The following is a 22518-nucleotide window of genomic DNA, read 5'->3' on the forward strand; positions in this document are numbered from 1 at the left end:
GAGTCACCGCTGTAGAATCTTTTAGCAACATACTGAAATAAAACTAAACTGCATTTAAAAATAAATGTTTATGTACAGACTTTAAGTGATTACAGGGTTTAGTAAGGATTGAGGAAATGACTGTAATTCTCCAACACTGGCTCAATCCTGTACACACAGAAATCAGTCAGCTACAAAAGTGTCCTGTAAGTCAAAGCTGCCTAGTGTTCCAAACTTCTCCTCTACAGCACATGTAATGCCTTATAAGATGACAAATTAATTCAACAAACACAGCAAGAGAAAAGTGCTGCTTTCAGCCACATCCAAACAACTCCTCCAGACTTCGACAGGAGTGGTAGCCCAAGCAGTAGCGTACAAACAAGAGAGTAAGACCTTTTCCACAAAGGAGTACAAACCAGTGTATTTACAAATTGATCAAGCACACTTAGCCCTGGACAGAATTTAGACATTGTTTTCATCATAAACAACAGGCTTATTATACACTTCAGATTCTAATGCTTTTAGTTTTAGCAGGAATTCTTTTTAATGAAAGTTGCAAATAAGCTCAAATACAGTTAGTCCCTTACACTTAATAAATAAGAAGCATCAAGAATCTTCACGTCATTAAGATGCATAGAACTATCAAATGGTTTCAGAGTCTATTTAAAAAAAAAGAAAGAAAGAAAAAGTCCTTTGTTACTGCAAAAACCATAGTTTATGTTCTTCAAAGAACGGCCCTTGTGGTATGTTCAAGTGCCAAAACAAGCAGCAGGATGAGAGGCCATTACTGCATGCCAAACCACTGTTCTTGATCTGCCCACTGAGCTGCTTCACTGTCACTGCCTTCCAAGTCCCCCTCTTCTCCACTTCCCTCCATATCATCCACATCTTCTTCCTGGGTTGCATCTGTTGGACTTTCCTCTTTTTCCATTTTCTGCATTCCTTCTAGTGACTTCTGATCATTTGGATCCAAACTGAGGAAAGGAACAAAAAGAAAGCATTGTCCTAAAACTTTTTTTCTTATATTTGTGACATTACTGTAAAGAAAAAAAAAAAGTAAAAAAAAAAAATTTAATCTTGTCGTCTGCATTTCCTGTTTAACATTGTCAAGAAGTCCCATTTACGAGATGATGCAACTTCACCTCAGGCTGACTGTAACACCGAGTATTAAATCTTTTTATAAAACAATTTTGATCCCCAAGAACGCGCTTATCTAAACAACACGCTCTTCCGGAAAACTTAGTCAACTCTTCCAGACAATACAAATTATACAGTAACATGAAAGCAGTAAAAATTTAAGTGACTATGACCAAATATGTTCTATGCAAGCAAAAAACAGCTGACCCATTTAAGCTAAGTTTATAGTGGACATAATGTGCTAGACTTAAGGTAAATTGAACTTGTTGAAATCAAAACACAGTAACATTTAACATGGTAACACCCTAACATTTAGGTTATGTTAAATTGAATCACACTATTTAAATGTACTTAATAGCTCAGTTTTATATAGCACCTTCTAGTCTAAAGGAATGGATCTTAAGGTGCCTGACAGTAATAATAACAACAATAATTAATAACTATAAATAAATCCATGCCTTAATCTTGTTAGTCAAGGAACTGCACTCCTAGTGACATGTTTAGCATTAATGCAGTCCCTGAATTTTGCACTTCTCTGTTCAAAGCCTTATGACCAACTAATTCATTAACAGAACATCATTTGTATGTTTTTGTTTGTTTTAAGAGAGAATGACATAAAGCTACCTCTGATGCATGTCCTAATCAACTAGTGGCTCAACGTTTTACTTAGTTGAGTTGATTATTAATTCTTATAAATATACTGCAGTCTCAGAGTCTCTGCTTTACCTTAGGGCAATGCTGTACTGGTCCATTGCTTCCTGATATTCATTGACTGCTACAAGAAAGTCTCCCAGTATTCGGTGCAGAACACAGTCGCTCTGATTAGCCAGTGCATTCCTCAGCAAAGCAATTCCATCTTCATACTTCTGTTCTCTACCTGTTTATATGCAAAACTACAGTTTTAATTAATAGTTTAGATGAATCTATAAAGAGTCAGAGTGTACACAAAAAGCCATCACAACACAAGACTATTTCTTCCTTCAGAACTGTCAGCATGCAGGAGAGTAGTGATACACTTTTTGCAAAATTAACTCTGAACAATGGCTTTTTATCACAGTAACTGCTACACTCACGATTATGTGTACTTTGAAGTCAAACCATTTTGTTTGCAATTGTTCTAAGTGCTGGTGTAGTATCAGTAGATGCAATTAATTCCTGTGATTTTTCCTTCAGGATAGAACAGATGAATCCCTGAGCTGTAACATCACTGTTACATCCTTCACATCGATCAGGCTGCAGAAACTCTTCCATGTAGAACACTATGCTTTAAATAAGTCAACATGGGGGGGAAAAAAAAAAAAGGAACTTACTAAGAAGTTCTGCTTTCTTTACTACAGCTTTAATGTAATCAGGTCTTTGCGTTAGCGCTTTGTCCAATAACGTTTTTGCTTTTTCCTGCGTGACTGGGTCTTCGAGACAGACTGTTGCTAACAGAGTGAGCGTCTGTGCATTTGCTCCCAGAGTTTTGTACACATTATTTGCCATAACCATAGCTTCACGGATACTGTTGGATGCTAGGTAACATTCAATGAGACCTGATGATAAAAAAAGGAAAACATTTCAGTTTTTGAGTTCTCACTACAGACACTTCCCTCTCCTCAATTATTTGCACCTAGTAGCACTCAGGCTCCAAATACCTCACACTTCAATAAGCAAATACAAATTGCAATGGCAAAGTAACTCTATACCCAACATTTTTTGAAGTACAAAGATGTCAAAGAAACTTGCAGATATGGAAACTTGGACTCAAATATTAAAATGGCACTGAGTTCTACAGGGAACCTAAAACAAAGGTAGGAGGTGGATGACCATCTCCCAGGACCAACATCTGACAAAAGGCTTTGTCACAGGTTACACGTTTCTTCCTTAATTGCAAGAGAAGCAAAACTATTCAACCGAACATAAAACTGCATTACAGTACTTCTAAATGCATGCTCTTCACTTTATGAGGGAACCTACAGCACTGCGCCCACCACAAAGCACAAGATACAGAACTGGAGGAGCCAAGAGAATCAGATTAGCACTCTCCTTTTGAATAAATGAAGAAGTAAAAAACAAAACAAAATTTCACTGCTGAATATTACAGCATAATCAGTTTGGTTTTACTTAACCAATAATTGCATAGGAGTCAGACAAGTCCACTGAAAAAGATTAAGAGCCAGGAAATCCTAAGAAAATGGACCTGAGAATGCATCACCATATTACAAACTGGTATAAGGTTTAACACCTTTCATACAATTCTTTTGTATATTTTCATAAGCCTACATTTTAACACATCCATTCTACAGATGATTAACTTCATCACTTTTATTTATGGGCAAGTACTAAAAAAACCCACAAAACCTAAGTACACTTAATCTAAGATTTGTCCAATTCCAGTACCAAGATATTAATACTTCACCTGGACTCTACACAACTCACTATTTCCTTGAAGCTGCTGTTGGGATCAACAAGATTTAAATAAATATGACAAAAGCATGACAAAATGAAGCTCCCAGTGGAATTAACCATACAGTTAACACCATCATCCAAAAGTGATCTGCTCAAAACAGCCAAGTCTGTTTATATCCAGCTCAACAAACAAAAAAAAACAACAAAAAAGCCCTTTTCAAAAGTCATTCTTACAAATACATGCATTCTCTAGTATCCCTCATCTGATCACTTCTACCGGACCTTTATAGATTTTCTGTTAATAACAATTTATTTACTAGAAAGTCAGCAGGAGAAAGGAACTCCTGTCTATTCCCTTGCCCAATCATCATCATGACACCAACTTTCACACCAAACTAATACTGTACATGTGAGTAGCTTCACTTCTCTCACCTTCATAGCAATCCAGCCTGCAAGGTGCAAGACGTATTGCTTCACGGAAGTGTATGATTGCTTCCTGTACTCGGCCCATATTCCTAAGAGCAGCTCCTTTCAGCAGGAGAGCTTGAACACTGTTACTGTTAAGCTGGATAGCTTTGGCTCCTAAGTATAAGGCACGAGAGTATCGTTTACTGTAGAAACTATGACACCTACGGAAAGACAAGAGGGATTGTAAACATGTATTGCCTGTGGTGCCTGTGCACATTCATAAAGGTTTAAGAGAAGAAAAAAAAACCCCAAAGAAATTACAGGCAACTGTTGAACTTCCTGCATTTGAAGTTAAGACTATACATTCAGGAAAAAAACCTCTTCAGGAATTTAGGAAAAGAAAAAGCAGTATTACATACTGCTTACGTTACACAAAGGTGCAGTAGCTCTAATAGGTTTAAACACACAGAAAACCACCAAAATAGGTATTTACAGATAGCTAATTTAAGTTACCCCAAGAACAGAATAGACAGGATAGAAAAGCACCTTCTGACCAAAAAAGCTGAATCCACCGTATCAACTGTAATCCACTGCGTGCAGCAAATCAAGAGTTGAGGTAAGAAAGGAAACAAAACAACTTACCCAGATACCACCCAGGGTTCCGCATGTTGATCAGAAATATTGAAGAGACGGCAGCCCAAGTTCTCCACATCCTCTAGTCGACCTTCACGTGCCAATAAATAACCATATACATCCATCCCTAAAGTGAAACGTTTGAAGATCAATCGTTAAGAAATGGTAAGTTCATTCACAACAAGAAAAAACAAAAACAAAGCCACAAACACCTACTTTAAACTATGCAACTACCAGTAATGGTTCAAGATGCACAGCTTCTAAATGTAAATTCTGAATTGAAACCAGGTACAACAACATACAATATTCCACTACATGCTTGACTGCATGTAGCTGCTGCTCTAATGTTACTCATCAGATCATTACACTAGGTAAAATATCTTCTAGGTTTTACTCACCTTTTATTAGGTATGGATCCAGCATTTGTGCTTGCTCAAATTTTAGAATAGAGTTTTTATTATCTCCGGCTCTGAAATACAGGTCTGCTAAGCTCCCTAGTAAGTCTACATTATCCCTCAGCAATGACTTTTTCTCTAAAGAGCTTTAAGAGGGGGGAAAAAAAAAAGCCTGTTATTTATATAATGCCATTTAAAATATAAATTATATATAAATATTAATATATTAATTTCAGTACATCATGCTCTTTGAACTCTTACCAGATGGTATTTATTGCTCTTGTGTTATCTCCAGTATGCACAAAAGCATATGCCTTGATCCAAACTGAAAGCCAATCCAAGTTAGGAATACTCTGAATTACGTTGATTGTCATAGAGGCCACTTCCGCTCCTTTCACCGACAGCGAGAGCAAGCCTATTCAGAATGATATATACATCAATTTCAGCCACCATAAACTGCTTTTAATACAAATTAATTGTCTGAAGACCAGAAACTCCATCCCTTGACAAGCATAAACAAGCAGCTTGTTACAACGCTTTTTATAATTTGCGTAACATAAGCATTACATATTACATGCAAATACAAGACAGTTACCTCATCCCAAACACAATTCAAATTATAATACTGTTTATTACTGGAATACTAACTGTGCAGACACCTACCTAGTATGGCATCAAGTGCTAAAGGGCACTGTCTCAGTACTTCTTTGTAGCTTGTAACAGATGAGCGTTCTTGACCTGCTTTCTTGTATAGATTTGCCAACATCATATTGATCTACAAGCAACAGAAATGTTGGTAGAGTCAAGTATAAGAAAGAAGAAAGCCTCACTAAGAAAGGTCACAACTCTGCCTCCCAGCACACCTCCCTCCCTCCTTTTCTGGGCAGAAGACAAAATAACCTGCCCTTCTTCCAAGATCGCTATAACCTACCATATAGTATAAAATTAAACTTGTTTCTTCTTTCTGAGTCTTACATTCTTTTATATTTCCATAGTGCACCTTGAAATCTCAGTGTTTTGCATATACAAAGACAAAAGATGGGCAAGCGTTTATACATGAGGCGAAGAAGGACCTGTCTATCAACTACATTAGCCTTCTTTCAGTTGATCTCTTCATATCAGTGGAAGCGCCTGAGAGAATTAGCTTAGGAAGGCAGAGAAAGTTTCCATTTAGCTTCTGAATGAAGCCACAATTGATGAAAGAACAGAAATTATTTGAGCTCTACACAGCACAAGTAGCTGGTTTCTGCTACAATACTTTATTTTACTAGTGTATATAGGTAAAAAGCTCGCTTTTCTCAATCTTTTCTTCTTTCTCTGTTCCGTAAATTGTTCTTTAAACAGAACGCATTGAGGTTACTTGTACAGTGTTAGCACAATATAGGTGTTAACATGAAACACAGCTGATTGACCTGATGTGTTAATCGTTTAAGCCCTTACGACATAACACAGCCAGCAAGGAAAGACTCGACATATTTGGCACTGCAGACCACAACGGGCTTTAAATATTTAACGTTACCTAAACTGTTATTAAAAACAATGAAAATATTTTAGAAGATGGAGCACTAGCATTCCTTCTACTTGCCAAAGTGTTCAGCCGTTCAAGGACCTTACATTGCTCATGTTATACATTGAGACGTGAAACTATTCCATGCACATTCTGGGTTCAAGAATGTATTAAAACACTTGCTCAGTTTGAGCAATCACAATTTAGCAAGTTATGGTGACTGGCTAATAGTGAAAACACCGCAGAACAGCCAACTTTGTGAGACAGCTAGTCTCTCATTCAGCTCTAGCAGATGACAGCGTGTCGTTCTTGTCCAGCGATACATAAATCTTCCACAGAGGCTAGGACTCCACTTTGTGGCTATAGCCAGGCAAAGTACATTAATTTAAACAATTGCTTTGGCTCTGACATTTAGATGCTTGACTCGGAACTGCAGAGGATTATTCAGTCAGGTACCTGGTAATCGCTTACTAACTTGCAGTAGCTCAGCTTTTTGCAATTGCACAAGTTTTTTTCCTGGTAGATGTGGTCCACACTGCTTTTGTTGAGACTGTCCATTATTCTTTGCCCTATGAAAGCTACTCACAATATGCAAAGAAGAACTATCGAATGGATGACACAGATTCCAAGCCTTATGTACAGATATACACATACTTTAGAAACGTCTAGAATAAAAAAAAAATAGTCTTTCTTCATTCTTGTACACAAGCAAAATGCTGTACCTGCCATGTGCAGTACTAAAGAGTTAACCAGGTAATTCACACCAATAAAGATGCACACAAACATTTAACTCTTTTCACTTTTTTTTAATTCTTTCTAAGCGAAAGAATACTGAATTTGTATTTGCCAAATAAAGGCCAAATAAACTAAGATAATTTATACATAGGAAGTGTTTCCAAACACCATTTAAGTAATACAAAAGCAAATACCAAGACACAATGCCATTATACCAATAGGCTACTTTCTTTTTTGACCAGATACTGGCCTATAGATTCAGCATATGCTGAGCAAGGACTTGTGACAGAAGTCCACCAGAACTAACCTTTGGGGTCCTCTGTCTGGAAGGAATTCCATCAAGAATAGCAATGGCATCTTTATCTTGCTTCAGCATTGTATAACATTCAGCCATTTTATATTTCACTTCAATTTCAGACGGTAAACACTGAAATAAAAAACAAACTTTAAAGTACACTGCTGTTTTAGTCAAGTAAAAAACTGAATAAAGTTTCCTCATTAAATGCTTACACTATGTTGAAAAAAAACTAGTGCAATAAAGCGAACAATGCAAGCTACTGCTAGCTCATATGATTCCTGTCTTCAAATTAAAAGCATGAACTACACATACACAAAAATCTCATGTTCGAGACCATATTAAGTTTTGCATTAGAAAACACCACACTGATATTTCTAAAATGAAATAGCCTCGAATGTCAGGTTTATTTGATATGATGAATCCAAAATCTAATGCTACAATATTGAGTCAGCAACATTAATTGTAAGGTGGAACATGATCATTTTATGCAGCACATTAGTCAATTTTTAAATACCTGGCTTTGGGGAGTTGATGCAGCATTCCCAGTAGAAGGTCTTACTTTTGAAGTTTTACTTAATGCCTTTTTCTGCTGCAAGGCCATTGTATACTTACTTACAGCATTTCTATATTCTTTATCATGGAAGAGAGAGTCTGCATGATATACAAGGAGCTGGTATTTCTGAGATGGTGAAAATAGTTCCCTAGAAGAAATGCAAACAGAAAGGCTGAGATCAGCTGACTGCGTAAGAATGAAAACCTTACAGACCCAAAGTATTTGTAGCTTTGGTTTGTCTGGCTTCAACTTCCAACAGCTGCTGCTTCTTTACCACACTGGAAGGGCCCTTGGGTAACAGGTACTACCTCCTCCCAAAGGGATTATCTTGCCCATTTCTTTTATCTGTATACAAACAAATGTAATAACCAGTAATAGCCACTCCTGACACCTCATCAGTAACAACAGCTTATGCTTAGCTGCTTGGACACCGCTTTCCATAATGGAGCGGCCCCCATCCTCCCCGTAACAATCCACATGTTGTCAATGTCCATTAAAGCACATTTTGTTTGAATGGACTCAAGCTTCCAAGGCAACCCAGCTCCTTGTACAGCTATCCTGGCCCTAATCCACATGTTCCTGCATTTTACAAACTCCCTTTACAACACTTCCAGTACATTTGCTCTAGAGTCAGCGTTTCAGAAAGAGATTTTGGCTTTAATTAGTACCTCAAACCCTATCCAAAATGTAAAATGTACCCTTACAGGGAAATCCTGAAAAACAAAGAGAATCACTTCAGTCGGGGAAGAGCCATGACCTACACAGGGCACCCCTGTGAGGAGAAAATCGCTGCATCTCTGCCAGGACGCTCATGCTGTACCGTGTACCCCAAAGCGTACACGCTGCGCTGCTCGTGCTGCAGCCCGCACGGCGAGGCGCGCTGACAGAGCCGGGCTCCATCCCCCGCAGGGCCGGGGCCAGGAACCCGGGGTCCGCACCACAGAGCCTGGCGGGAGGGGCTGCTCTAAAACCAGTCTGCCTCCTTCCCCGGCCCTACGACCACCCACCCCGCGAGCTCCCGCCTGGCCTCTCCCTCAGCACCACCGGTCCTGTCAGGCGGCAGCCACCCGGCGCGCCCTCTCGCGGGAGGGCCACTCACGGGTTATTGCCGCTCATCGTGAGGAGAAGCCCGCTGAGGAGCCGCACGTTAGAGTGGAGGCCGGCGGATGCCATCTCTCGTACGTGCTCTACCACACTCATACTGGCGGCGGAAAGGCGCGGAGCGGAAGGGACAGACGGCAACGAGTAAGACAACGCCGCCGCCCGCCGGCACTCCAAAATGGCGCCACCGAGGGGGCCTCGCGCGCCGCCGCCTGCAGGCGCCCGCCATACTGCCTTCATGGCGGAGGCGCGGCCCGACAGGCGTGCGGAACGGCAGCCCCGGGTGGTGCGCGCCGCGCCAGGCCCCCGCAGCCCTGCGCCTGCGCGGTGGCGGGGCGGGAATTGCTCAGCGGGAGCGGGGAGGAGCAGCTTTTTCTACAGAGTCGTAGTATCGTTTTATGGAAGAGACATAATTTCCTGTGTCTGCACAGCTCTTGAGTCTGGCCTTTCTTCTCCCGAGACTTTGTTATCTGCTGGTTGCGGCAGCTCAACGTGACAGAGGTGCTGAAGATAACGAAGCTCCTGCTTATAAAAATAGGTAACTGAGGAGAAAGACCCTTCAAAACCTAGATTTCGTCTGGGCCGCAGCCAGCGGAAACGCCTCACTAGGGTCACTGTTAACGACAAGGCATAGACTGAAAGGAGAGCTGAATCAACTTTTTTTTTCCCCCCTTGATTATTTATGACAAAAATGCAAAACATGGCTATGTAATGTACTTCTATTACTAGTACTGCAAATCAAAGCAGAGGGAGTTTTCAGTTTGTCCACACCACCGGTGCTGTCTGGAGAGGAATGCAGACAAACATGCCAAGCAGCAAAACCTTTCTAGCACTGGGCTTCAGACCAAGGAACAGAGAAAGTGTTTTGGTGTGGTATGGTGACAGCAAAACAAGTATTGCCATGAAGGAAAGAGACAATGCGGAATAAACCAAACTTGGATCTGCAGTTCTTCAAGAAGCCACCTGACTGATCGAAACAGCCAATTTTTGCCATTATCGTGCGATGGTTGGGTTGGACTGAATTTGCCATCACAAAGGCAGCCTCAGACTAAGCTGTATGTAATCTGTCTGCGTTACCCTCTGAAGGTGTTTTAATACAGTGGAACGCTGCTCTGTGAAGGCAGGCCTGCTAAATAACCAGGTGCGTTGCTGCAAACTACAGCCCCTGAATTAATCCCTGGTTTTCAGCAGGAGTGATTCACTTCCTACTGTTTACCACTACACAATAATGATGGTCTTTTCAGACATCACACCCCCCCCCCCGATTTCTTTGAAGGCTATCCATAAAGACAGAAAGTAGTTACCACATTAATTACAAGCTAAGTTTATTGAAAACAAGGTAAAAATCACTGCACTGGACAACACAGCGTGAGAGGTATGTTTTCTGTGGACATATGATACTGAGACTCTAGCCAGTAGAGCAATTACACAGCTCCCCCTGCCCCACAGGCAACCCCATTTTTTCTCTTAAATACAAGCCCTGTTTTAAATGCTAGCTGTAGCCACTGATAATAAAGCAGCCTGCATCTGAAACAGCATGTTAGAAATCACTTATTAAGCACCAGCTTAATAATATTTGCTTACACTATGCAAATTGTTTTTCTTCTCCCTCCCTCTATCCCTCATTGACTGTTTGTTGTTTTTTTTTCTTTTTTTCTTTTTTTCATAAGCACTTAATTCTTCCTTGGTACAAAATGTATCCAAAACAAAGGCAAAATACTTAAACACCTTGCTGTGGCAGTGTTTAATGTTGTTGCTACTTTGCCTCTTCACTGCCCAGGACCTGACAGACTCTTGTTCATGAACTGCCTCTTCACAAAGCAGATCCACCACTGCAGAAGGAAGTACAAAGTCAGAAAATATGCAAAAGCAATTTCCATGGAATAAGCAAAATAGTGACTCCAAAGTATTCAACTTCTGACAAATAACAAATGTTAAGGGTCCATTTGGGCACATAAGAGTTTTCCACACTGGTTTCTACTGGAATTTAGAATAAGATGACAGGAATGGACACAATGAATTAATAATATAGGACTCTGAATTAAAACAGGACATTCTACTTTGTTATTTCTATTACTTTATTTTTACTGTTTATTCCAATGTATTTGTTTCAATATAATTATAAACAAGGGATGCATCAGAAAGCTATGCCTTTGAAACTAGATTAGCCTAAATAATTTCAGTATTAAATGCAGTCACATTTGCACATGAAACTTATGAACAGTCAGGAGGTAATTCATGCATTGATTAGCTTTTTTTTTCTAATCTGGATACGAGGCAAAATGGTCTACTTCAAAGAAGCTATCAAATCAGAACCTCCTGGGAAGATAAACAGCTTGTGAATTTCCATTTGAAAACCTAGCCAACAGCAGATGTGAAATACTTTGAAGAGTTGAACCAGACACCTCTTATTACTGCCCTGCTTTTTAAAGTAACCCAAACTGGCATTTGCTGTCTTACCACATTACAGATCAAATTTATTGACAACTTGCAGCCTGCTATTTTATTACCCTTGTTAAACCAGGGAAGCTTGTGGCAAAGTTGCCCACACCTGATCCTTTACTCCATCATCCTACTTCTCTCCACACATTTCTGAAAAAACACACCAAGCCTCTCATTAAATCTGTGATGACCGCACCAAGCTCTTACCTTACTAGGCTTGTCACTTTGAGGATCAAATACTTTTTCACAAAGGCGAAGACCAGTTTCTTGCCTCAGCTGCTGCAGGTAGGCCCTCATCACCTCTGAAAGACAGCACAGGAAAAAACAGTGTAAACTGAGGCAGCAAAAAGCCAAACTGAATTTAACAGGGAAGCATCAGAGATCACTGCTTGAAGCAGAAAGTGGGTCTTCACATCTGCAGGTACTCATCAGCCGGCTGAGTTGGTTTGCTCAACTTACAGACATAGCTGGGATTTTTATGATACTTGAACTAGTAAAAAGGATCGTCCAAACTTGTTTTTTTAGCTCATTTACTTTTACTCATTATTGTGGGTTTCCTATTCTGCCCTTGCAGTAGTTGGCTTGGGCTCTGTTACAGGGTTTAGCTAGCGATTATGTTGATGCAAAAGGCAGATTCAGACTCCTATTAATCCAAGGGAGTCACTGGGCCCCTGAGGTCAGAAAATCCAGCTTCTGTTGCCCTCAGAAGACAGAACTCCATATCTAGAAGATTCAGTTTTAAAGGTACTTTTTCTAGTTGCAGTCACAAAAATGCAGCTGGTAAAGTACGAGCCCAAGAAAGCCTCAGAGGTCCTGGATTGCTTACCTTCCTCCTGCTTGTTGGCAGGTTTGGCGTAAATGGCATTAAGTGGAAAGCCAGGCTCTCCAGGGATTGGGAAGTTAGTGATTCCTAGTGTGTACATTTCTTTCTCTCCTTGGCCTTTGGAGTTACACTGGAAGAACCAGGCAAAAAATGGATTAATAGTTAGAAACAAAAGCTGATGGAGTGTTACACCCATATATATTACCAATCTCTAACACATAAAAACTCATGAAGAATAGCAACACGCCTCTTTGGAGATCCACAGCCTTAGAATATCTGTGGCTCAGACAACCGGGACTGGGCTGAACAGGATTATTTGTGCCACTGGCAGAAGAATATCAGCAAACCCCTTCCCAAGTACAATCCCCATAACAGACTCAGTTCCCTCCTGCACAGAAATTCACTTTTATTACCTTTTGCAGCTTCTTCAAGCACTCTGAAATGTAGAGGGTTATGTAGATCAGCGTTCTGTCAGCCTCGTTCTGCAAAACAAGAGCAAGCAGAGCCCAGCCACTCTTAGATTAAGGGAGATTTTATGGAACTGACAAAAGTTTGAAACAGGAATGAGTTCAAGCCATTTTGACCTACAGTTTCTCCACGAGAGAGGGACTTGCAATTCATGACATGTACCCAACATTAAAAATTAAGTGGGAGGAAGGGGAGTTTTTCTTATCTAGTAGAATTATTTAATTGAAAATAAATTTATATTCACAGCACCAACCCTCCAAAGAACTACTATATGCACAGTATCTCAAAAAATTACCTTAATTTCATAATTTTTGAAGAAAACATTAGCTTTGAAGTAGTAGATGGCTTCATCTATAATATCTGTGTCCTTAGCTAACAAAAAAGAAACACAGAGTTAAACAGTGCACCATTATACTACATTTGCTCTTAACTTTTACTCACTGAAATACAAGGATAATAAGGATTACTGCAAAGGCAAAACCTTGATATTTACAAAAAGCAGGAAGACAGCACTATGTAACAGAAAACAGACATTGCTGTGTAAAGCGCTGGTGAGCTCAGACCATAATATTTATCCTTCCTACTCTTAGCAGGAGCTTTAACTGCCTCTTCTCCTATGATTTCTCACTTTCTCACAAATGGCAGCAATTCAGCAGTTCCCCACTTTTCTACCGATTGAGTAACTCAGCAGAGTTTTAACGGCATGAAAGTCTTCTCAGGACACAAAAAAGTTTTTGGAGAAAGCATTAACACCACAATCACACAAATTTATTTACCCTCTTCAAAAAAAAGGGAGGGTGAGCAGAACACATAGTGGCAAGCTTGTGACTTTCATGTGCTTTTGCTACCATCCGAGACTGCTAAAACCCAGAAACATTTCCTTTATATTTCCCTTCTCAAACTGAACTGCCACACTACTGGAGGGTATCATGCCTAGGAAGTGCTACTTCACGTGCTGAAAGGGAATCCTTACCAGGCTGACTTGGACCCTGTTGAGATGCCTGATTTCATTTGCGTTCCTGTTGGGATGTTTCATTTTAATTTTTGAAGCCCCCGACCCTGAAGTGCTGCCTATCGTACTCCTCATCCTTCAGAGCAGCTGAGTGTCTTCAGACACAGCCACAAAGCTTAAGTGCTCTGTTGCTTCCTCTGACAGCAGAGGGTTCACACTGCCATGTCCTCCTCAAAACCTACTGAAGAGGATAGTGAGACAGAGGAGGAAGCGCAAGACCAGTAACCATAGGCTTTAATTACTGAAACAGCTGATTTAGCTGGAGCATGGTGCATATTTATCTGTGTATGACTATTTTCTGTGCTTTGCACAATTTAAGTATTTGAGAACTTTTTTCCTCCTCTATTAACTACAAAGCACTCCATTTCCAACCCATGACTCCTCTCCTCACTCTTCCTAGGGCTGGCTTGGAGCAAATCATGAGATGATGAGCTATACACAGGCAGGTTTTCAGAGATTATTATAAACTTACTTTCACGAGGTGCTGGGCCTTTGAACTGGCTTCTGATGGGTAACAGCGCCATATTCCCAATTAGCTTGGTGTCGGAGTCCATTAAAGTTGAGTGGTAAGCCTACAGATGGGGGGGAAGGCTGGTTATCAATGTTACTGAAAACAGACATTTCCATGTCCAATCATGTGTCCCCTCGTCTTCATCAAATAGGAGTCAGAGTCTACCTCGTTAGTGATGCTTCCAACAATTTCTCCTTGCACAAACAATCCCTGTTTTCTAATTAGGCCCAGATCTCAGGCCCATTCTGATGAAGACCATGAAAGCATCATTACTGGCACCATTTACAGTCATGGTGGTGGGAGACAGGATAAAATTGGTACGGCTGGTCTGCAGGCGTTGCTTCATCCCCATTCTGCACCGTGCCAGGGGTAACAGCCCGGCTCTCCTGCCTCAGTAGAGGGTATTACATAGTTAATTAAAAATTAGCTGGTCAGTAGAATAAGACTTTATTTTATTTCCATGTCTAGTAATAACATTAGATAATAACAAATAAAGCCAAGCTTAACACATACCCACACGCTCAGAAAAAAAGAGCTTTCTGTGCAGTCTAAAACTGGTCTGAGTGAAAAAAAAGAACCATTTTTCTGCATATGACAGATTCTTCCTGGGAAGCTGATTTTTAGTAACAGAGGAGTTCAGGTTTAGGCACTTCCCAGATATTCCCACTGTGCTGTGCCAGGCCACCGGGAAGCCTTCACCTCCCCACAGCAGAGGTTTTGTGGGGCAGAGGGGGGAAGCATCCCCCAGCAGAAAAGCAGTTTACTTCAACCAGAGGAAGGTGGTGGAAACAAAACCAGAGCAAAGCACTGCTTTTATTACCACCCTCTCCCTCGCTGGAGCCGGGGGCTGCCACCCTCCCAGTTGCGGGTGGATTCCTGGCAGGAGGAAGAGGAAGAGGAGGGTGCTGGCCTTGCAGCAGCCTCCCATCAACAGCAACTCCCTGCCCTCAGAAGGGCTCCCCGCAGCCGCAGCCCCTCTTTTCCCCTCCACGCCGCTGCCCAGGGCCGGACCCCGGCAGCAGCAGCCCCTCTCCCCCAGCCCAGTGTGGCAGCCGCACTCCCCGGCCTGGCCCCTCTGCCCCAAGCCCTCCTGCCCTCTCTCCCCGCCGTCAGGGCCTGGCCGAGCGCCGGGTGCGAAGTCCCCCTCACCGGCATTTCGAAGGGCAGGACGCAGTTCGGCGGGGCCGGGCAGGGGGGGAGCAGGGAGCGGCTTGCAGCAAACCTTCCTCGTCGGCCTGCGCTGCAGGAAATGAGGCAGCAGAGGCGGTGCGAGGAGGGGAAGCCGGAGCCCAGGCCTGCAGCGCGCACCGCCCCGAGCGGCACCGCTGCTGCCGGCACGGAGAAGGTGCCGTGGCAGCACGCTCAGACGGGGGCATGTTCCGCGCCAGCCTTTGTTGTGGCCGGCGTTGCAGTTAACCCCTCCTCGGTCCCTCCATGCCACCCTTTTCTTTTCCAGCCACCCTGACATCTCGCTTCCTCGCTGGCAGCGGCGAGCTCTTGTCCCCGGTGAGGGTCAGCGCTTGAGAGCGCAGGTGGGGATGCTTTGCTCGCAGACGGTTTTCTCTCCTGCGTGTTCCCTGCGCTCCTGGGCATCGCTTGCTCTGACCCGGCGTGCAGCTGCCTGCGTGGGGCTCTGGTGTAAGCACGGAGTGGGTCCGAACGCATTGCGCTTAGAAGAGATGCAATATTTTAAGGTGCACCTTCCTGTTACTGTCAAGCCATAACCTTTTGCGTGCCCCAGCATGCTGAATTTGTCCCCTGGTAAATGACTCGTGGCATGAGTCAGGAAGAAAAAATGGGGAGATTTGGAAGGTTGAGTCAAAGTAATCTAACTGCAGGGCCGGGGTTTCTCCTTTCGACAGGCCGCGAGCGTGACTGGTCCCAAGGATGCGCCAGTCTGGAGGTGAGTTAAGCCACCGCAGTTCTCGCAACGTTTGTGTGGTTTAATTCAGCCAGATCAGGTTCTGCTGTGATGAGATTAGCTCCGTGTGGGCATACAGACTCGCCCCATCGTGAGGTTAACCTACACTGTAACTATTAAAATCCTGTGCGATCCTCCCTGACCTCCACACACGGATTGTGGGGAGCCCTTTTCCTCTAGACATGCAGGATTTGCTGGTCATTTGACCCTCTCTCCCTGTACCACGTCCACTTTGGAAAAAGCGGTTTCTTCAAAAATAAGCACTATACCAACAGTATAACCATTTATTTAAACAGACATGAAGAACACCGCTACTGATGAATTAGAAAAAAATTACACCTTCTGAACTAGAAGCAAGAAATGACAAAACTAAACTCTGTGCCAAGCTGCTATCATACCCCAGGTTTAGGTAAGTACAGTTGCCTCCAAAGTATTCGCTTCTTGATTTGGTTTCCATTAAGGGGTATTCTTGCACTTGCACATCTGCTACCTAACCAAGCTGCTCCTACAAAATGACATCGGTTGTTCTGATAATCAGTTGTCTGAAATACTTGGCTGTTTGTATTTTGTGAGGATGGGGTTAATTTTTAATACATGACCTATATATAGACAGATGATAATGCCTGCATGTAAGCATTCACTGATGTTAAGCATTTCACAACCAGGAGGCCCTTTTTGGAAAATACTTAGATTCAAGGACTCCATGAGTAAATCTTGTTCAATAGGGTTCAGGAAAGGTTGGTATGTACTTGACATAAGCAGCAAAAAAACACGTCCTGAAATGCAGCTGAATGTAGCTAATAAATTGGACTAATAGATTTTAGGAGAAGCAATAAAACATGTTTTGAAACATGGAAGACACCCCAGGAATAGTCTGTATATATAAAAGAACTATAAACAGTGAGAAGTAAATTCAGCAGTATATTTTCCCATAGGGCTTAAATTATTATCGGATATGAACAGTCTGTTAAGAGCTACACCTAATTCCAGAATTGTTGTTACTTGCTTGAAAAATTTCTAAGACCTTTTTTACATGTATTTAGTTACTTAGATGAGTATGTTCTTTGCAGCTAATGTGCTAAAGTTTTGCTTCTCTGAAAGCACCACATATTGTACCATAGAAGTAACATGTCCATAGTAGGAGTACGAGTTCTTTATTCAGGGAAAAAAAGGAGCTTGCTTACTTGTCACTTAATTCTTCGCTAAGTTAATTTCTAATGTGATTGCACAAGACCATCACCGAGTTCTATTTAAGCTGATTTTCTTTCTTTCAAGTGTTGTGCTGTGCTTAAGATGTTACCGATGTATAAACCACTTAAAGCCCTGTGCAAGTTGTACAGAAAACAGCCTTAAGGTGGTTTAAAATCTGGGCTCTTCCAAAATGAATATAAAACACTCCTGTTCTTCAAGAAAGGTGAGAGACCACCCACTGACCAGATGTCCCTTTGAAGTTGGCAGTCACCTCTTCATCTAATGAAGGTTCAGTTCATAGTGTACAGTCTTCACACTTTAGAACAATTCTTTCATCTAGTAATGAAACTAACTACTCAGTACTGGAGATAAATATTTATTACAACATACTTCTATTCAGCTTTGCCTCTTTTGCAAATCATTAGTTTTTTTCCCAAGCATTCCTGTGCTTAAATGAGGTACATCTGTATGTGGGAAACTTTTATATGTACTAATGCTAGCCTATGTATTTTATAACACACACACACGATAAGAATAAAAATTGTTTATTAAAATAGTTATGAGATCATATAGCTCACTCCACTATATAGTTATCTTACAGATAAAACATGAAGTATGTTTGTGTATGGGTGGGTTTTTTGGGTTTTTTTAGTTTTTATTTTTTAATGCAAGCAAAGTATTTTCCTCCCATTTTTGACTATTTGTCTTTTACTCATCCACATGATCTTGAAAGTATTCATCCACGAGAGCAGATTTATCTTCTTCGCATTCCTGCCAAAAAAGAAAAAAAAAAGGTAAAACCTGGCTTTTCCCTAGTGACTGTTGAACATTGTCTGTTCTGTGATGTTTTATTTTAGAAACCACAACAGGAACAATGTCTAAGATAGTTCCATAAAACACGTAGCAAGACTAAAAGACTAAAACATGGCTTATTTTGAACCGTACTGAAACAATCATTCATTAGGAAGGCAAAGAATGTATTTATATTACAATTTATATTATGGATCCTTTTTAATTTTCATCTTCTCATCAGAAGTACCTTACCTTTGGTTCTTTAAATTCAAGATCTTCTCCATACTGAATGGTAAAATCTATGTGCTGCAGAACTATGTTTATACTTTCCTCATCAGAGCGATCAAAAGGTAGAAATCGAACCATACCATAGTCATCAATCTAGAGAAAAGATTCAAAGGATGTTAGTAAGAAAATGCAGTGAGTTAGTTCTCAATCACTCTAAGCCACTTCCTTAAACCAAATTTAGGTATTCCTTGCCTGGACTGCTAAAATACCATTTAAAGCCACACTGCAAGCCAATGGCAATTCCCCACTCGGAACACATGGCTATCTGTCCGACGTTCTACACAGTAAATGCAGCTGCTTTCCAAAATTGCTAATAGAACAGCATTCCCAGGAAACGTATTGGCTACAATCTAAATGTTAGTATCAAGAATCTTATGCTAATTTGAAAAAATAAAAAAAAACCAACAAACCCCAAAAGCTGAGTTAAAACAGGCAAAAAGTAAAATGCTGAAGTGCCTGAGAATCTTTTAGATGCTGGCTTTGTTAATAAGTCTGGTAGGTAAATACATAGTTTTGTGGTGGGGTGGGGGAGAATTATTATAGTACATACAGTATCTACAACAGCAGTGAAGTCAGCAACCATACAGCATGGTTTATAAACAGCGGACTGAGTTTAAGGGTACCAGCTAAAAACCAATATACCTACCAATCCACAAATAGATTTAGTCAGTTTTTTAAACATTTTGCTTTTCAGTACATTTGTAGAATCTTCAATCATAGAATACATATCTGGATCTAAGTACCTGGGAGAAACAAAGTCATCATTAACATCAGAAGAATCCATGGCTACAGAGCAAATGAATCATTGTGCTTTTATATAGCTACCAAACCATCTATCATTCTGTGATCTGAATGAACTAACTTCAGATCAGGAGAACTTAAAATGTTTAAAAAGAGTTTTTGTAAGTACTTGAATATCTCAGATTACGATGGCTAGTAGAAACAACTGAAGCATTTTTTAATTTTCTTTTTGGTAATATAATTCTATACTCAAGAAAGCTTTGAGGAATACCATAGGGAAAAACTTTAATTTTGTAATTTTAGCACAAATGTAAGAGTAACACATTAAGTAATTCAGTATGTTCAGTATCAAAAAACGGATAGGATCACCTCCTGTTTAGGTTTTGAAGTGCAGTAGCCTTGTCGGCACTGTACCCTGGAATGTCACTCAGAATGACGTAAGTTATTCAAGATAATTATTTACAGAAAAATCCAGAGATATGTACAAACATGGAGCTGGCCTTTTGACTCTGACTAAATTCTAAGCATCCTATCCAGATATTTTAAAGACTCTGTTTGATATAAAACAAATGCATCTTCTCCCATTTGAAAAGAGTGTGTTTTAATTGTGGGAAACATTAGACTGAATTTTGAGTGAAGTTTACCTCAAGATACTATGCTACGGAGTAAGTAAGGTTTTGGAACTTACTTTTCTATTTCCTTCTTGGCTTTTTTGCTCAGCAGATCCATTTTTGTCATGATGTTAATCTGTGGAATCTCTAAAGATACCATTGCACTGAGTGCTGCCAGAATTCCAGAGATAAACTTAAGGAATATGAAAAATGATGTAGTTAAGTACAGAAAAACACAATACAAATATGCAGGACACTCTACCACAGACCAAATCTAGCAAATATATGAAACATGTACACAAGGCCAAGTGGGGAGTCCTTATCTCTGTTGGAAAAGGGAGGTGCAGAGCTTCCCATTTGCCATCTTATTTCCACAGCCTCAAATTTGGGTCTGTCACTGTAAAGGCCATTACAAAACTCAAGGGCCATTAGAAAACTCAAAGCTCATCTCAGGATTCTTACTGCTAGTTGGGAAAGTGGCCTGCTCTCTCTCCAGATCTGAAAAAGCTCTCATAGAATCACAGAAGAATTTAGGTTGGAAGGGACTTTCAGAGGTTATCTGGTCCATACCACTGCTGAAAGCAGAGCCAGCTTAAAGTCAGAACAGGTTGCTCATGGATTTTGCCCAGTCAAGTTTTGAGTAATTCCATGAACGTACGCTACACAATCTCTCTGTGCTCCTTGTCCAGTCTGACCACTCTCATAGTGCAGGTTTTCTTTACATCCAACTGGAATTTTCTTTGCTGCAACCTGTGTCTGAGGCAGCTGAAGACAGCAATAATATCTCCCCTGGCTTAGCACTTTCCTCTGGGCTAAGCAAACCCAGCTCCCTAAATTGCTTGTTCATTATCAATATGAACTTTTACAACAAATTTCAAATAGATACCTTGAAAGATTCCACCATAAACTGAGAATCCACCAGAAAAACTCCACAGACACGGAATTCCCACTGCTGAAGCTGTTCCACCAGCTGTTTCATCACTGGCAGATGTGTATAGAGTTCGATCTGACCTAGGACACACTTAGGATATTAGTGTGCAAAAATGCGAAGCTAACAGAAACAGTTCACAGTTATCAGTTACGGAAATACAGGCATTGCACTTAATATGAATAAAAGTTGATAAAGAAAGCATCTTTGTTTTCAGACAACTCTGACTGTGTTTGGATGAACTTGAGAAGTGGAAAAGAAATACAAGGGTTTCTTCCTCCCTTGACCTCCAGTTGGTCTTAGTTAGTAGTTGCGATAGTGTTCCCACACCATATGATGCTATTAGAAGTCAGTGCAGTAATTCAAATTATCCTGGGACCAAGGTAATTTGTTAAACATCTGAAAGTGACTCTGGCAACTGCTAATAATGAAAAAAAAAAAAAAAAGTGAATGATTATGACCAACAAAAAAAAAGTCCCGCAAATTTTATACTGCGTATGAACGATACCAAAACATTGACATTTGTTTACCTGGGCAATCAAACAATATATAGTCATCCTCCACATGCCCGAGGCTTTCCTCTAGCCAGTTAAAGTTATTGGCAAAGTACTCCATGCAAAACACCAAGCCGCCATTTGGACCAAACCTTAAGGATTCATCTTCCATGACATCGTCCACTTCTATTAGCTCACGGATGTCTGCAACAACAGACACACACACGGGGGGGGGGGGGAGAGGGGTTAGTTCATGCGCTTCCAGTGAAGCCCAAGGATTACTGGGCGCAGCCTCCCGCTGCTCCCGCCGCTCACCTGCCATGACGGGGTAGCTGAAGAGCTCCGCGGCCGGGTCCAGGTTGACGACCTGCACGGCGCGGCCCAGCGCCTCGCAGTGCTGCACCATGGTGGAGCAGTACGTGCTCTGCAAGGCACACACACGCCGTCAGAGACCGCCTGCGCCGTTGTCACCTTCCCGCCGCCGCCCGTCCCCCCGCCTCACCTTCCCGCTGCCCGCCGGGCCCATCACCAGCTGCGCGTACCGGGGCATGGCGGCGGGCGGGCCGGCGGCCTCCGCGAAGCGGGGGTAACTGGCCTCTCCAGCACCCCGTAGCTCGCCTGGTCACGTGCACACTTGAGCCGGTGCGCACCCTCCCCAGTACGGAGGGCCGGCGGGCTCAAACCGCGCATCGCCACGCCCCTCCCTGCCACGCCCCTCGCCGTCACGCCGCGCGGTCTCCGGCGGCGCGCGGCTCTCGCGAGACGGCGGCGGCGCTAGGGCGGGCGCACGTGCCGCGCGGTGTGTGGGAGCCGTCGTCGCCGGAGGAGGAGGAGCCGCCGCCTCCCCCCGCCACCGCGGCCTGAGGGGCCTCCCGGGTAACGCCGCGCCGCTGCCGCCCTGAGCTCCCCCGCCCCTTTCTGCGGGAGCCGCGCTGTGCCGCCGCCCCGTCCCAGCGGCGGGTGGCCTGCCCCTGCGTCCCGCCGGCGGGCGGGCGGCCTCCCCGCTCCGGCTACCAGCATCCTTCCCCCAGCTCCGACACCCTCCCCTTCCTCCGGTGCTGCGGCTTTGCCTCTCCTCGCAGTGAGCACCGGCCCCGTGCACCTCGGCATCCTCCTCCTCGGGCACCCGGCGGCCTCCTTTCCCTCAACTCTGCCCCTC

The 22518-nt window shown here is 42.3% G+C and overlaps 3 protein-coding genes across 4 annotated transcripts; all 3 read right to left on the minus strand.

Annotated features, from left to right (window-relative positions):
* Nucleotides 1-414: 414 nt before the first annotated feature.
* On the minus strand, nucleotides 415-9236 carry ANAPC7 (anaphase promoting complex subunit 7; the record flags this gene model as incomplete). Of its 2 annotated transcripts, XM_082007524.1 has the most annotated exons (11): nucleotides 415-953; nucleotides 1843-1993; nucleotides 2427-2651; nucleotides 3940-4136; nucleotides 4558-4675; nucleotides 4947-5089; nucleotides 5205-5358; nucleotides 5607-5718; nucleotides 7493-7612; nucleotides 7998-8184; nucleotides 9136-9236. In XM_082007524.1, the coding sequence occupies 11 exons, from the start codon at nucleotides 9234-9236 to the stop codon at nucleotides 764-766; spliced, it is 1698 nt and encodes a 565-aa protein (XP_081863650.1). In that variant the 3' UTR covers nucleotides 415-763. The 2 variants fall into 2 exon arrangements, with proteins under 2 accessions (XP_081863650.1, XP_081863651.1); XM_082007525.1 differs by lacking the exon at nucleotides 2427-2651.
* Nucleotides 9237-10496: 1260 nt separating this feature from the next.
* Nucleotides 10497-16058, minus strand: ARPC3 (actin related protein 2/3 complex subunit 3; the record flags this gene model as incomplete). Its single annotated transcript, XM_082007729.1, has 8 exons — nucleotides 10497-10969; nucleotides 11787-11881; nucleotides 12406-12532; nucleotides 12816-12884; nucleotides 13166-13242; nucleotides 14355-14454; nucleotides 15543-15721; nucleotides 15860-16058. The coding sequence occupies 8 exons, from the start codon at nucleotides 16056-16058 to the stop codon at nucleotides 10907-10909; spliced, it is 909 nt and encodes a 302-aa protein (XP_081863855.1). The 3' UTR covers nucleotides 10497-10906.
* A 1910-nt stretch (nucleotides 16059-17968) lies between these two features.
* GPN3 (GPN-loop GTPase 3) lies at nucleotides 17969-22411 on the minus strand. Its single transcript, XM_082007624.1, has 8 exons — nucleotides 21862-22411; nucleotides 21675-21783; nucleotides 21396-21563; nucleotides 20824-20948; nucleotides 20015-20130; nucleotides 19232-19328; nucleotides 18550-18678; nucleotides 17969-18276 (listed from the first exon to the last, which is right to left on the minus strand). The coding sequence occupies exons 1-8, from the start codon at nucleotides 21907-21909 to the stop codon at nucleotides 18214-18216; spliced, it is 855 nt and encodes a 284-aa protein (XP_081863750.1). The 5' UTR covers nucleotides 21910-22411; the 3' UTR covers nucleotides 17969-18213.
* Between the last annotated feature and the right edge of the window lie 107 nt (nucleotides 22412-22518).

Source organism: Phaethon aethereus (assembly GCF_964289735.1).
Source record: "Phaethon aethereus genome assembly, chromosome: 17".
Lineage (NCBI taxonomy): Eukaryota > Metazoa > Chordata > Aves > Phaethontiformes > Phaethontidae > Phaethon > Phaethon aethereus.